Source organism: Ranitomeya variabilis, chromosome 1 (assembly GCF_051348905.1).
Source record: "Ranitomeya variabilis isolate aRanVar5 chromosome 1, aRanVar5.hap1, whole genome shotgun sequence".
Classification (NCBI taxonomy): Eukaryota; Metazoa; Chordata; class Amphibia; order Anura; family Dendrobatidae; genus Ranitomeya; species Ranitomeya variabilis.
The window spans coordinates 47,688,827-47,703,027 of NC_135232.1; the positions used below are offsets into that span (position 1 = coordinate 47,688,827).

The 14,201-nt window shown below is 42.8% G+C and overlaps 1 protein-coding gene across 1 annotated transcript in view; it reads right to left on the reverse strand.

The window, feature by feature from the left end:
* The window catches only part of LOC143804776 (factor XIIa inhibitor-like), an 80,683-nt gene that overhangs the window by 29,907 nt on the left and 36,575 nt on the right, over positions 1 to 14,201 (reverse strand). Inside the window, exons 3-4 of the mRNA XM_077283189.1 lie at positions 10,943 to 11,459; positions 3,514 to 3,654 (exon numbers count right to left, since the gene is read on the reverse strand). Of these exons, the coding sequence (XP_077139304.1) occupies positions 3,514 to 3,654; positions 10,943 to 11,459 (658 nt within the window). The remainder of the gene's footprint in view (positions 1 to 3,513; positions 3,655 to 10,942; positions 11,460 to 14,201) is intronic.

Here is a 14,201-nt window from a genome sequence, read left to right on the forward strand (position 1 = left end):
TCCAGTGACTGATCTGGCAGCAGCCGCTACCTTTGCTGAAGCAAATGCCCATACTCAAGCTACACAGACTCCCATCAGGAGTGCAGGCGCACTCTATGTAGTACCAGGTGGTAGCCAATATCCAAAAGGACTACCCCCACCGTACTACCTCCCGAATGGTTCCAATAAACCTCAAATCCCTGAAGAAGGAAGGAAAAAAGTTCTTTAAAAACTTTTCCTGTTTGTTTTGCTGCTTTTTCAAGACTAAACCCGTCCAGGGTTATTTGCCTTAATGGGATCCTCAGTTCCAGGAGGATTCCAAATTTAAACCTGTTTTGCACAAGTTGTTTTATACCAAAGAACTGCAGAATCATGGACTGTGCATGATCATAAACTGTTCCTGTAAATAGTTTGCACTTTCTTAAAGGTGCTCTCTACTGGTTTTACAAGAAAGAGCTTTTCGAAGAGACTGTTCCTGATGACAGCGTGAAAGTTCTTGCTGTTTTACAAGTTGATAACTGACTTGTATGTTGATTGTTTGCACTACCTCAGAAGAGACTGGAGATTTCCTATTAAAGGGAATGTTAGTTGTTGCACTTTCTCCAAGAGTGATAATGTTGCCTTAAATAGTTAGATAGCATTAATGTTTTACATAGTGATAGAATGTAGCTAGGAATAGAAATGTTTAATGATGTACTTTGAATAAAATTGAAGTTAAAGTAAATGTTAGGTTTTATAGGAATAAACTGAAGAAAGATGCAGTGACCCGTGGGGGTAGACAGATAGTCCTGCATACGTGAAGGCGAAAGAGGAATAAAGAAAATGTTGATTTGCACTTTGAAGTTTTATAGTATGCCCTTAGAGGGTACTTGCACTTAAAGAAAGAAAGACACCATTTGTACTTGCACCTAATAGATAGTATACCCGTATGGGTGATGGTCGTTCATAGTTAGTTAGTTAATAATTGTTATTTACTTAATTTAAAGTCGTACGCACAATGTAAATATGTTATTGATTGCAACGTTCAAGTGTCCTCACCTCCCATAAAGGGAAGAACTGTTAAATTAACTTGTTTTATAGCATTCAAAAATGTTGTATTTCTTTTTGCTAATGCATTGATGTTTTCTTTTCCCAGCCCGAGAGTGCTGGATTTAACGGGGGGGAGTGCAGCGCCCCAGAGTCCTGGTCGTTGCAGTAATGTCATTCTTCCACCAGGGGGAGTGATATTACGTCTGATGGCGATAAAGGAGATCTTCTGTCCAGGTATTACAAGCACACACAACACACTTCACACTCCAGTCCACCAGGGGGAGCAAAGGTTCTATCTACTAGGCCACTCCTCACAGTTAGGTAAAACTGGTGGGTTGGTTAGGAAGTTAGTCAGTGAGAGCCCGACGTAGTTTGGCAGAAGCTGGCTGGAGTGGGTTCCAGCCAGATCCAGACTGTGGTCTGAGGAGTACGAGGGTCCACGGAGCTGCGCCTGCCCCACGTGCGGCAGCATCCAAAGAGACATTGAAAGGAAGTGTATTGCAGTGAGTGAGAAACGAAGGCATAGCAACAAGTGGATACCAGAGAGGATAGGGACCGAAGAGAAGCGGCATCCTTCTGGTGCGGGATCTGGTAGCCAGAATACAGAGGGAGTAAAGTGCTCTACGCCATTGCTTCAGAGACTGGCAGGACAGTTAATTCCAAGTTGGCTGCCCGACCTTAATACTTAGGAAGACACGGTGGCAACTTGTGGGGGTCGGGGCATCTCTAGGGTCCCTATAAACAAGCCTCAGGCCATCAGTCACATGGTACCGCTCATTACAGTAATGAATATGCGGCTCCAACACTATGGGAGTGGAGTCGGGTCCACATTCATTACTGTAATGAGCGGTATCATGTGACCGCTCAATACAGGAAGGTGCGGTCAGCACCCGGAGAACCAGGGACATGCAGAGACCGCGCCAGGAGCAGGTGAGTATGATTAGACAGCTGCCACTTCCCCTCCCCTGCCGACCCCTGGGAATGACTCGAGTATAAGCTGAGAGGGGCAATTTCAGCCTTAAAAAATGGGCTAAAATTCTTGGCTTATACTCGAGTATATATGGTATTATTTAATTTTCATGGATTTTTCATTTTTTTTCTCATGCTGAATTTCAATTTTTTATACATTGCACAGATGATATGTTACGTGCATGCCGCTAGGTTCAGATAGGGCCAGGACAGGTCTTATGAATTCTTTGGAGCTCTGGGGGAACCATTACTCAGGGCGACCATGTACTGCAGCTTCCTCAGGCACAAGATGGATCCACTTGCTCACACAGGTACAATTGACAGAGTCCTCATGAACATGAACAGTGTAGGTTAATATCACAGCATGTCCAGTACAATTCAAGTCTCTTAAGCACAGGCTTCATAAACAGGACAGCTGCTTCTTAGATGCATATTGACTAACAGTCTCTTTTGATAGCACAGTTCAGCACAGATCAAGACTCTTTACAAAGGCACAGTAGTCCACAGCATTCCTTCTAGCACAGTAAGATGGAGGGGGGATGTTTGCTGAGGGAGATGATCCCTGTGACACAATTCCTTCCAGTCATTATCTTCCTGCTCCTGATAGACTTTCTCAAATAGCAGTACAGGGGTTATCCCAGCTTCACTCTTTCATGGAATCCTGTTTCCCTATGGTTCACTTGCCTGGACTTTTGTGAGAGACAGATCACACACCACTCATCCCTTTGGATGCTGCCAGAATAGTAAACAAGTTCCCCACAATCTCCTTGGGGCTCTGCTATCCACTCCCTGTCTCCTGGGACTGTGTGAACCCCTATAGCTGCTGGATGCTTTTGAAGCTACAACACTCAGCTCTACTTCTGCATGTCTCAGATACTGTGATGGCTACTTCCCTTACAGTAAAATCAAATTATTAGCCTTGAAGAGTATGTGTTACGTAAATCTGTCACCAGGTATTTGCTATTTAATCTGAGAGAAGCATAATGTAGGGAAAGAAACCCTGATTACAGGGAAGTATCACATATTAGGCTGTGTGCTGTAGTTTCAAAATAATCAGTGTTTTATCAGCAGGAGATTATCACTGGAAGACCAGGTCTCATGTGCAGACAGTCTAGCTACTTTGTGTGACCCCCACCACTGATTGGTAGCTTGCTGACAATGCATGCAGGAAGTTGCCAATCAGTTGTGTGGGCGGGGTTATAGACAGCTAAGCATTCTGAGCTCTGCTAGATCTACAGGAGACAAAACAGGGATTTTATTAAAACTCCACCCAGCAGCCCAGTAAGTGACACATCACAGGAATCAGAGTCTCAGCCCCTACACCGTGCTGCCTTTAGGTTACATAACAAAAACCTGGCAACAGATTCCTTTAAATGGAAAATTGCTAATCTTGCACAGTATAACCCACTGAAAGAAAGTTCAGGTTTACTAGTAAATTAATACTTACATCTATGTGGATGCCTCTATGCGTAAATGATGTAATTTCTTTAAAAAAAAAAAAAAAATCTTGCTTACTGTTTCCCGTGCATTTCTCACCTTTACTGAAGAAAATTTCATTTGCGGCAATAAATGATTGAACATTGGTCAAGTTCTGCATGGCGTGATGTACACACTGCGGATTTTCTATATCGCGATATAATATTTTCAGCATTAATTCCCTTGTTTTTCCACTAGATCCTGAAAAACAAAAAAGTCAATAATAAAAAAAAATAATAAATTCACAAAAAAAATTGTCATATTTTAAGTTTTATACTTTTTTATGGAAAGAATCATCTAGAAAACATTTTTGAGAGAAGTAAGAGACAGAAACTCACATGGTTCCAATTGGTGCCAAGTAGAAGTACCGTATATTGCTCTCTATTGAAATCAATGAGAAATTACTTTAAAAACCCTACAAAAATTCATTCTGTGATTTTAAAGAAAAGTTTGGCCTGAAATTGTGTTTTTCAACCACCGGTACAGTTTTGCTTTACTTTACTGCAGAGGCAACAACACTGTGAAATCAGACAATATTTAACCCTTTAAAGAACATGATTTTTTGATTTTTGTTTTTTTCCTTCCCTTCTTCCAAGAGCCATAACTGCTTAAGGCCAGGGTCACAATACTGCAGAATACGGACGAGTGCTATGCGAGAAAACACCGTATAGCACTCGGACCAGTGTTAATCTATGGGGCAGCTCACATCACCGTATTTTTTCTCAGGCGTATTCGACATGCGTTTAAGGTTGTAGCATGCTGTGATTGTACGCAGATATCGTCCGAGACTCGCCAATGCAAGCTTATGGGTGCAAGAAAAATTCGGACACCACACGGATCATCCGTCTAGCTTGTGACAAATACGCACACATTTTCATCATTTCAGCCCATTGAGCCATTAAATTCAAAGAGGAAAAGCAGTGAGAAATGTAAAGCCATACGCAAGTCATACAGATGTCACACGGATACAGTGGGGGAAATAAGTATTTGATCCCTTGCTGATTTTGTAAGTATGTCCACTGACAAAGACATGAACAGTCTATTATTTTAAGGATATGTTAATTTTAACATTGAGAGATAGAATATCAAAAATAAAATCCTGAAAATCACATTGTATAAATTCCATAAATTTATTTGCATTTTGCAGTGGGAAATAAGTATTTGATCCCCTACCAACCATTAAGAGTTCTGGCTCCTACAGACCAGTTAGATGCTCCTAATCAACTCGCTACCTGCACTAAAGACAGCTGCCTTACATAGTCACCTTTATAAAAAACTCCTGCCCACAAACTCAATTAGTCAGACTCTAACCTCTACAACATGGGCAAGACCAAAGAGCTTTCTAAGAATGTCAGGGACAAGATCATAGACCTACACAAAGCTGGAATGGGCTACAAAACCGTAAGTAAGATGCTGGGTGAGAAGGAGACAACTGTTGGTGCAATAGTAAGAAAATGGAAGAAATACAAAATGACTGTTAATCGACATCGATCTGGGGCACCGTGCAAAATCTCACCTCGTGGGGTATCCTTGATCATGAGGAAGGTGAGAGATCAGCCTAAAACTACACGGGGGAACATATTAATGATCTCAAGGCAGCTGGGACCACAGTCACCAAGAAAACCATTGGTAACACATTACGCCGTAAAGGTTTAAAATCATGCAGGGCCCGCAAGGTCCCCCTGCTCAAGAAGGTACATGTGCAGGCCTGTCTGAAGTTTGCCAATGAACACCTGGATGATTCTGTGAGTGAAGGTGCTGTGGTCAGATGAGACAAAAATTGAGGTCTTTGGCATTAACTCAACTCGCCATGTTTGAAGGAAGAGAAATGCTGCCTATGACCAAAAGAACACCATCCCCACTGTCAGGCATGGAGGTGGAAACATTATGTTTTGGGGTGTTTCTCTGCTAAAGGCACGGGACTACTTCACTGCATCAATGGGAGAATGGATGGAGTCATGTACTGTAAAATCTTGAGAACTTCCTTTCCTTCACCAGGACATTAAAAATGGGTCGTGGCTGGGCCTTTCAGCAAGACAATGACCCAAAACATACATCCAAGGCAACAAAGGAGTGGCTCAAAAAGAAGCACATTAAGGTCATGGAGTGGCCTAGCCAGTCTCCCATCCCATTATGGAGGGAGTTGAAGCTACCGAGTTGCCAAGCGACAGCCTCAAAATCTTACTGATTTAGAGATGACCTGCAAAGAGGAGTGGACCAGAATTCCTCCTGACATGTGCGCAAACCTCATCATCAACTACAAAAAACGTCTGACTACTGTGCTTGCCAACAAGGGTTTTGCCACAAAGTATTAAGTCTTGTATGCCAGAAGAATCAAATACTTATTTCACACTGCAAAATGCAAATACAACTTTGTGCAGGTCTATGATCTTGTCCCTGACATTCTTAGAAAGCTCTTTGGTCTTGCCCATGTTGTAGAGGTTAGAGTCTGACTGATTAATTGAGTCTGTGCACCGGAGTCTTTTAAGGTGACTATGTAAGACAGCTGTCTTTAATGCAGGTAACGAGTTGATTAGGAGTGTCTAACTGATCTGTGGGAGCCAGAACTCTTAATAATTGGTAGGGGATCAAATACTTATTTCTCACTGCAAAATGCAAATAAATTTATATAATTTATACAATGTGATTTTCTGGATTTTATTTTGATATTCTATCTCTCAATGTGAAATTAACCTATCAATAAAATTATAGACTTTTCATGTCTTTGTCAGTGAGAAAACTTACAAAATCAGCAAGGGATCAAATACTTATTTCGCCCACCCTACATAGGTGCGAGAAAATCACATCATCGCATTGCAAATGCATTACACATGGATAATCATACGGAGAACACTTGTGCGACTCTCGGCAGTGAGACTAGGACTGATTTTTCATACGTTAAGTGTGACCCCAGCCTAACTTTTGTGTGGACACAGCAGTGCGAAAGCTCGTTTTGTGTGGGGCGAGTTGTACATTTGAATGACGCCATCCATTTTATCATGTGAAGTACTGGAATGCTGGAAAAAATTACAGAGAAATTGCAAAAAAAGCACATTTAGCCAATTCAAGCTCCGCTCCACCTGCGGCTGTTAGAGGCACATGATAGCTGAGAAACACAGCCATCATCTGCTGGCAAAGATGTCAGCTCAGTACCGTAAGTCAGTGAACCGACTTATCACATACTAGTATGTCATATGATGGTAAGGGGTTAAGTGATGAAAAAAAAATCAGAATTTCGTAAAAAAAAAAAAAAAATTACCTTGGGCTGGCATTTTCCGAGACTGGTAACAACATTTTAATTTTTAATTGATGGAGCTGAGTGAGGGCTTGTTTTTGCACGGCGAGCTGACGTTATTATTTATACCAATTTATTGCATTTGTTTTAGGGGGCAAGATGAAAAATAAAAAACAGAATTCTGGCATTTTTACTTTTTTTTCTCTTTACAGTGTTTATCATATGGGGCAATTAGCTCCACATTTTGATAGATCCAACTTTTCAGAATGCGACGATACCAAAATTATATACTAGATGTACATATATATACACTGCTCAAAAAAATAAAGGGAACACTTAAACAACAGAATATAACTCCAAGTAAATCAAACTTCTGTGAAATCAGACTGTCCACTTAGGAAGCAACACTGATTGACAATCAATTTCACATGCTGCTGTGCAAATGGAATAGACAACAGATGGAAATTATTGGCAATTATCAAGACACACTCAATAAAGGAGTGATTCTGCAGGTGGGGACCACAGACCATATCTCAGTACCAATGCTTTCTGGCTGAGGTTTTTGTCACTTTTGAATGTTGGTTGTGCTTTGACACTCGTGGTTGCATGAGACGGACTCTACAACCCACACAAGTGGCTCAGGTGGTGCAGCTCATCCAGGATGGCACATCAGTGCGAGCTGTGGCAAGAAGGTTTGCTGTGTCTGTCAGCGTAGTGTCCAGAGGCTGGAGGCGCTACCAGGAGACAGGCCAGTATACCAGGAGATGTGGAGGGGGCCGTAGGAGGGCAACAACCCAGCAGCAGGACCGCTACCTCAGCCTTTGTGCAAGGAGGAACAGGAAGGGCACTGCCAGAGCCCTGCAAAATGACCTCCAGCAGGCCACAAATGTGCATGTGTCTGCACAAACAGTTAGAAACCGACTCCATGAGGATGGTCTGAGTGCCCGACGTCCACAGATGGGGGTTGTCTTCAAAGCTCAACACCATGCAGGACGCTTGGCATTTGCCACAGAACACCAGGATTGGCAAATTCGCCACTGGCGCCCTGTGCTCTTCACAGATGAAAGCAGGTTCACACTGAGCACATGTGACAGACGTGACAGAGTCTGGAGACACCGTGGAGAGCGATCTGCTGCCTGCAACATCCTTCTGCATGACCAGTTTGGCAGTGGGTCAGTAATGGTGTGGGGTGGCATTTCTTCAGAGGGCCACACAGCCCTCCATGTGCTCACCAGAGTTAGCCTGACTGCCATTAGGTACTGAGATGAGATCCTCAGACCCCTTGTGAGACCATATGTTGGTGCGGTTGGCCCTGGGTTCCTTCTAATGCAGGACAATGCCAGACCTCGTGGCTGGAGTGTGTCAGCAGTTCCTGCAAGATGAAGGCATTGAAGCTATGGACTGGCCCGCCTGTTCCCCAGACCTGAATCTGATTGGACACATCTGGGACATCATGTCTCGCACCATCCACCAACATCATGTTGCAACACAGACTGTCCAGGAGTTGGTGGATGCTTTAGTCCAGGTCTGGTAGGAGATCCCTCCGGAGACCATCCGCCGCCTCATCAGGAGCATGCCCAGGAGTTGTAGGGAGATCATACAGGCACGTGGAGGCCATACACACTACTCAGCATCATTTCTTTGTCTTGAGGCATTTCTACTGAAGTTGGATCAGCCTGTAACTTCATTTTCCACTTTGATTTTGAGTATTATTCCAACTCCAGACCACCATGGGATATTAGTTGTGATTTATGTTGATTTACAACTGGAATATTTCATTCAGTGATATCTAGGATGTGGGATTTTAGTGTTCTCTTTATTTTTTTGAGCAGTGTATATACAGTTGTGCTCAAAAGTTTACATACCCCGGTAGATTTTTGCTCTTTACCTTTTTTCAGAGAATATGAATTATAACACCAAGACATTTTCTCCACTCATGGTTAGTGGTTGGGTGAAGCCATTTATTGTCAAACTACTGTGTATTCTCTTTTTAAATCATTTGGTGTTATCATTCATATTCTCTGAAAAAAGGCCAAGAAAGCAAACATTCTGCCTGGGCATGTAAACTTTTGAGCACAACTATATATTATTAATTTCTTTTTTTTTCTATTGGGAAGATGGGTGGAGAAATTTTTAGATAATTTTAAAATGTAATCCTTTTTTGTTTTATAAATTAGTTTTTAATCCCTTTAGGGGATTTTAGGGGTCTATCAGAGGCCTGCAGCTGCGCAGGCGGTGCAATGACATCATGCCGGTTTCACATCACAGGCCATGCCTAAGACATGACTCCAGGGTGCTCTGCTGCTGCGGGCCTCTGATAGGCTTGTGTTGTGGATGTAGAGTAAATGTAAGTCAGGGAGCCAGTGGCTCTCTGCTCCACAACGGTGGAGATTGTTTTGGCGGATGCACCTCCAGTTGAAAATAGTGCTGGTTCTGACTGGTTGCCCTACCCCAAGCCCCTGGTCTGGAGTCTTGGACCCCCACTGATCATAAAAAGTGATGAGTGAACGTGATTGCATAAGGAGTTATCTGAGCATGCTCTGGTGTTAATCAAGTGTCTTCGGCGTGCTCGTAAATTATGTTCGAGTCCTCGCGGCTGCATGTCTCGCGGCTGTTGGGCAGCTGCAAAACCTACAGGGACTCCTAACAAACAGACAATCCTTGCATGTGTTGCAGCTGTTGAAGAGCCGCGAGACATGCAGGAGCGGGGACTCAAATGTATTTTTCGAGCACACGGAAGACACTCGGTTAGCACCCGAGCATGCTCAGATAACACCTTATCCCAGCACGCTCGCTCATCAGTAAACATAAACACTATGTAGCACCTGAAATATACAACAAAACTTTAATAAAATGACAGTTACACTTTAATTTATAAAAAAATAATTGGTTACTCTTTAAGGCTGTGTGTTTTATTTCTGCTCAGTTTTGTCACAAAACCCGAACGCTTTCCTGATGACAGGAAAGTGAATGAGAATCCCAAAGTCTCCTGCCCACTTTGCTTTTTTTTTTTTTTCCTTGCAGATTTGATGCAGATTTAATTCTCCAGAATGTCAATTCTTTCAGTTTTTGCTGCAGATGTCGCCCGTACTAATGAGTGGGGAAAAATCTGCACCAGGACACAGCAAAAACATGTGTAATTTACATTGTGTTTTGGGTTTTTTTGCCAAAAGATGCAGAAATCGTACAGAAATTTCTGCCCCAAATACTTAATGCACATGCCCTGATACGTTCAATTCTAGCATCGTTTTAAACAATGAATGCACAAATCCCTTCTGCATTGTGTAAACATTTGTTTACTAAAGGGGATGTCCACCTTTGGGGACAATTTTTTTTTTTTTATTTCAATGCATGCATTTCAGATAAAAAAAAAATATAAATTTTTGCAATTTCATTTCATTCAAAATTTGACACCATTTGGCTTTTGCAGACTCTTTGCTTCCGTGTTCTCTTCTGTAGTCATAAATCAGCAGAGAGGAGCTAATAAAATCACAGATAAGGGTAAGGCCTCATTCAGACATCAGTATTTTCCACGTACAAGAAAAATGGACAGATTATTCTGATCAGACTGTAGTCTGAGTGTCATTAGTTGTACTCAAAGTAGAAAAAAACAATGTTTCTCCACCTTCTCGTTTGTCATCGGAGTGCAGTCCAATGATTTTCACAGACCCAAAAACTGACACTGCAGATTTTGATTTGACGCTCGGGTCAATAATTGGACATGTCTCTGATATTTTCCCATATCATAGGCAGGTTCGGACTGGCCCACGGGAGAACAGGAGAATCCTCTGGTAGGCCAGCCTTGTGAGAAAATCTCTGATTGCGTAGTACTATTTCACTTGATTGACAATTTGCAGAAAATTAAACAAACTAGCCAAGATAATACTACATAAAAAGCAAAAATAAAGTTGTATAATAGAGTCAGGTTATTAGTGGGCCTGAAGAATCAATATTACTGGTGGGCCTTTGCCATCCCAGTTCGACACCTATAGGTACGAGTTCTATCTGTGAAAAAAAAACCGGATTGCACGCTTACGTGAAAAACTGCCTTTGAATGAGCCGTTAGAAACTCTCCAAATGGGCTGTCAGAATGAGTTCACTGATGGATCGTCAGATAACTCATTCTGCAGCCACAAATAGACAGGTTAACGCTGAGGATGTAGAAGGGAAATGATGTAAAATGTGATTAAAAAAAGGAATTTTAGCTTAAAAAAAATAGTTTTCATTAATCATAAAAACGTCTATGTTCCTTACCCAGCATTAGCTGTGACAGCGCCAGTGCAATGCTTATTGGAGCTATCACGAGATTCGATGTTTCGTCACGTTGTGACAGTGTTTTGTACATATCCAGGGTGAATCTGCTCAGTTGTCTCGACACCTCCTCGGTGGCATTGTGAGGATTGGCACATTCTGGCCACATCGAAGAACAATTAAACTCTGGAGTTGCTGTTGATGTTTGCACCGTTGTCAGAGGTGTTTCCATATCTTCCTCGTCTTCGGTTTGGTTACTTTTGGTGGCAGATTGGTCCTTTACAGAGGGAACTCTATTCATTGCTTCGGCATCAGCGTCTAAATTATTTTCCGAATGAACTGAAGATCTTGCTGCTTCTTTTATCCATTCCGGTCCTGTTGGCGGATCCTTCAGATTTATAGGAACTCTATTTATACTCTCTGACGATTCCTGCGGGTTTCCGACATTATGTACGTCTGGAGAAGCCTCTTCATTGAGACCTTTTTCTACCAAATTTACGTCCGGAACAGTAATGAATTCCTAAATTATAAACGAAACAGAAAAGTACATGTCACATCTGCACAGTAAAAGGTTTATTTTCGGCAAGAAAATATTAATAGTATGACCACATGTTGCACATGTTTTAACCATACGGGCTCTGATTCATCAATTGTGGGGGTCTTTAAGTCACTTTTTTTTTCTTGTGGTCTTCCAAGATGAGTTTTTTGGGGGGTTTGTAGGCAAATTCTTCAAAAGGGCGCTCGCTCATGAATTTTGCACAAAATAAAAAATACTCTTTATTTATATCTTAACTGGAGCAAGTTCAGAAAAGAGCTGCCAGGATAGTGAGTGGACTGCAAACTATGTCCTACGAGGAACGGTTAAGGGATCTGGGAATGTTTAGCTTGTAAAAAAGAAGGTTAACAGGAGACTTAATAGTTGTCTACAAATATCTGAAGGGCTGTCACAGTGTAGAGGGATCATCATTATTCTCATTTGCACACTAGAAGCAATGGAATGAAACTGAAAGGGAGAAGATACAGATTAGATGTTAGAAAAAAATTTTTGACAGTGAGGGTGATCAATGAGTAGAACATGCTGCCACGAGAGGTGGTGAGTTCTCCTTCAATGGAAGTCTTCAAACAGAGGCTGGACAGACATCTGTCTGAGATGGTTTAGTAAATCCTGCACTTAGCAGGGGATTGGACACGATGACCCTGGAGGTCCCTTCCAACTCTAACATTCTATGATTCTATGATCTTTATCCTTTTTATCTACAACTTAAGCACAAAAAGTTCCATATTCCAATATTTTTTTTGCCAAATTTCAGATATATATTACTTAAAATCACTCAGGGGGTAGGGGTGGGAGGAACTAATGTACAAGTGAGCCAAAATTTTGCTATTTTGTTACTCAAGTTGGAATTGATGGATCAGCTGAAAACATCTGGAGACCATAAACTCTCTCCACAAATGCGAATATATAAAAAAATTCAAAAAAACAAAACAGGCGAACTCCCTGAATATTTGCCTCCAGAACTTATATTAAATGAAAGGGGCATTACCAGTGTGAGACATGTAATGACTGACAGTCTTCTCTCCTGATCTACATGTCTCACACTGGTAATGCCTCCTTACATTTACAATAATCCCTGGAGGCAGATTTACAGGGAGATCTATGTCTGGTCCATAGTTCTTAACAGCTCATTTACTTATTAAGAAAAATGTGGATTTCTCTGGAATAAGACATCAGATCACGGAATCACACTATTCAGCTTCCTATGACCTACATGCCCATATACAGGTGCTTCTCACAAAATTAGAATATCATCAAAAAGTACATTTCTTTAAGTTCTTCAATACAAACAGTGAAATTCATATATTATATAGAGTCATTATGCAGCGCCCCAGTGTCCTGGTCGTTGCAGTACTGTCGCTCCGCCGCTAAGGGGAGTGATGGTACGTCTGATGGCACTGAAGGAGTTCACCTGACCAGGTATCACAGGCACCAATACACTTCATAGTCTGGCCTCCAGGGGGAGCTAAGGGTGCTATGTATTAGGCCACTCCTCACAATCTGGTAAAACTGGGGGTTGGATAGAAAGTTAGGGAGAAGCTGACTGGGTTGGAACCAGGCAACATCCTGTGGCAGAGGGTGTTGCAGGGGAAGATTCAGGGGGTCCCTGTCAGGAGTGGGATCCTGACAGAGGCCTAGCGAAAAGGACAGAACGTTAAGGAACCGCGCCTGCACTACATCTCAACAAAGGACAAGAAGCGAGGTTTATTGTGGAGAGTGAGAAACGAGATCAAAGCAAAAAGGAGATAACACCAGTAGGAGTCGTGCTGTAAGATCGAGGCAACATCCTACTGAGGTGCGTAGCCGGTGGCCGGAACGCCGAGGAAGTATTGGGCTCCAAGCATTACTTCAAACCAATGGCAGGACAGTTAATTATAGGTTGGCTGTCTCACCTAAATCACCTAAGCAGACATAGGGGGCAACTGTGGGAGAGGGGTGTCACTAGGGTCCCGGAAGAACTCCAGGCCTACCTGTCATACGGGTGCATCCTATCCATATCATCTGGGGGACGGAGAAGAACATCAGAACAGACATAAGTTGTGGGAAAGAACATCAGAAACAGACACAACAGTTGTGAGGACTATCCCGTGGTGCTCAGCAGGGAAGTACTACAACATACAGGCGCTAGAAGGTAGGCACAGATTTCCCCCTGCAAAGGGAACTCTTGGGGTGCCATCGGACCGGCCGGTCTCAGACAGCCCTGTTAACCGTACTTTGGATTGAGGATCTTGAAGCCTTCAGTAAAGAGGTAAAGAGACTGCAACCCTTTGTCCTCGTTATTCACCGCGAACTGCACCACGCACCACTACCTACACCTTTCATTGGACACCCCTTAGCAGGGTCACGGACCGGGTCTAGCCACCGTGACAACCCCAGAACTGAGACAGAGAGGCCTGGTACCGAGTACCCCACGGCCCTGCGTCTGGGGGCGCTCCAAACTTGGCGTCACGAACAGGATCTACTTAAGCCTGAAGAATCAGGTCATGTGTGCCTTGGAATTGTGTCAGAATTGTGCTTGAACTGTGACTTATTGCAAAGACTGTGCATTGCTGATTCCCACCAAAACCGCCGCCATTACAGCGCTAAGAGGAGCACAGGAGAAGAAGAAGGGCGTGGAAGTGGGCGTAAACAAGCTGAAGAGCGCGAAAGACAATGGCCGCCCAGTCTAAGTATTTCTGTCCCTCGAGGACGTGTCCGTCAGCAGCC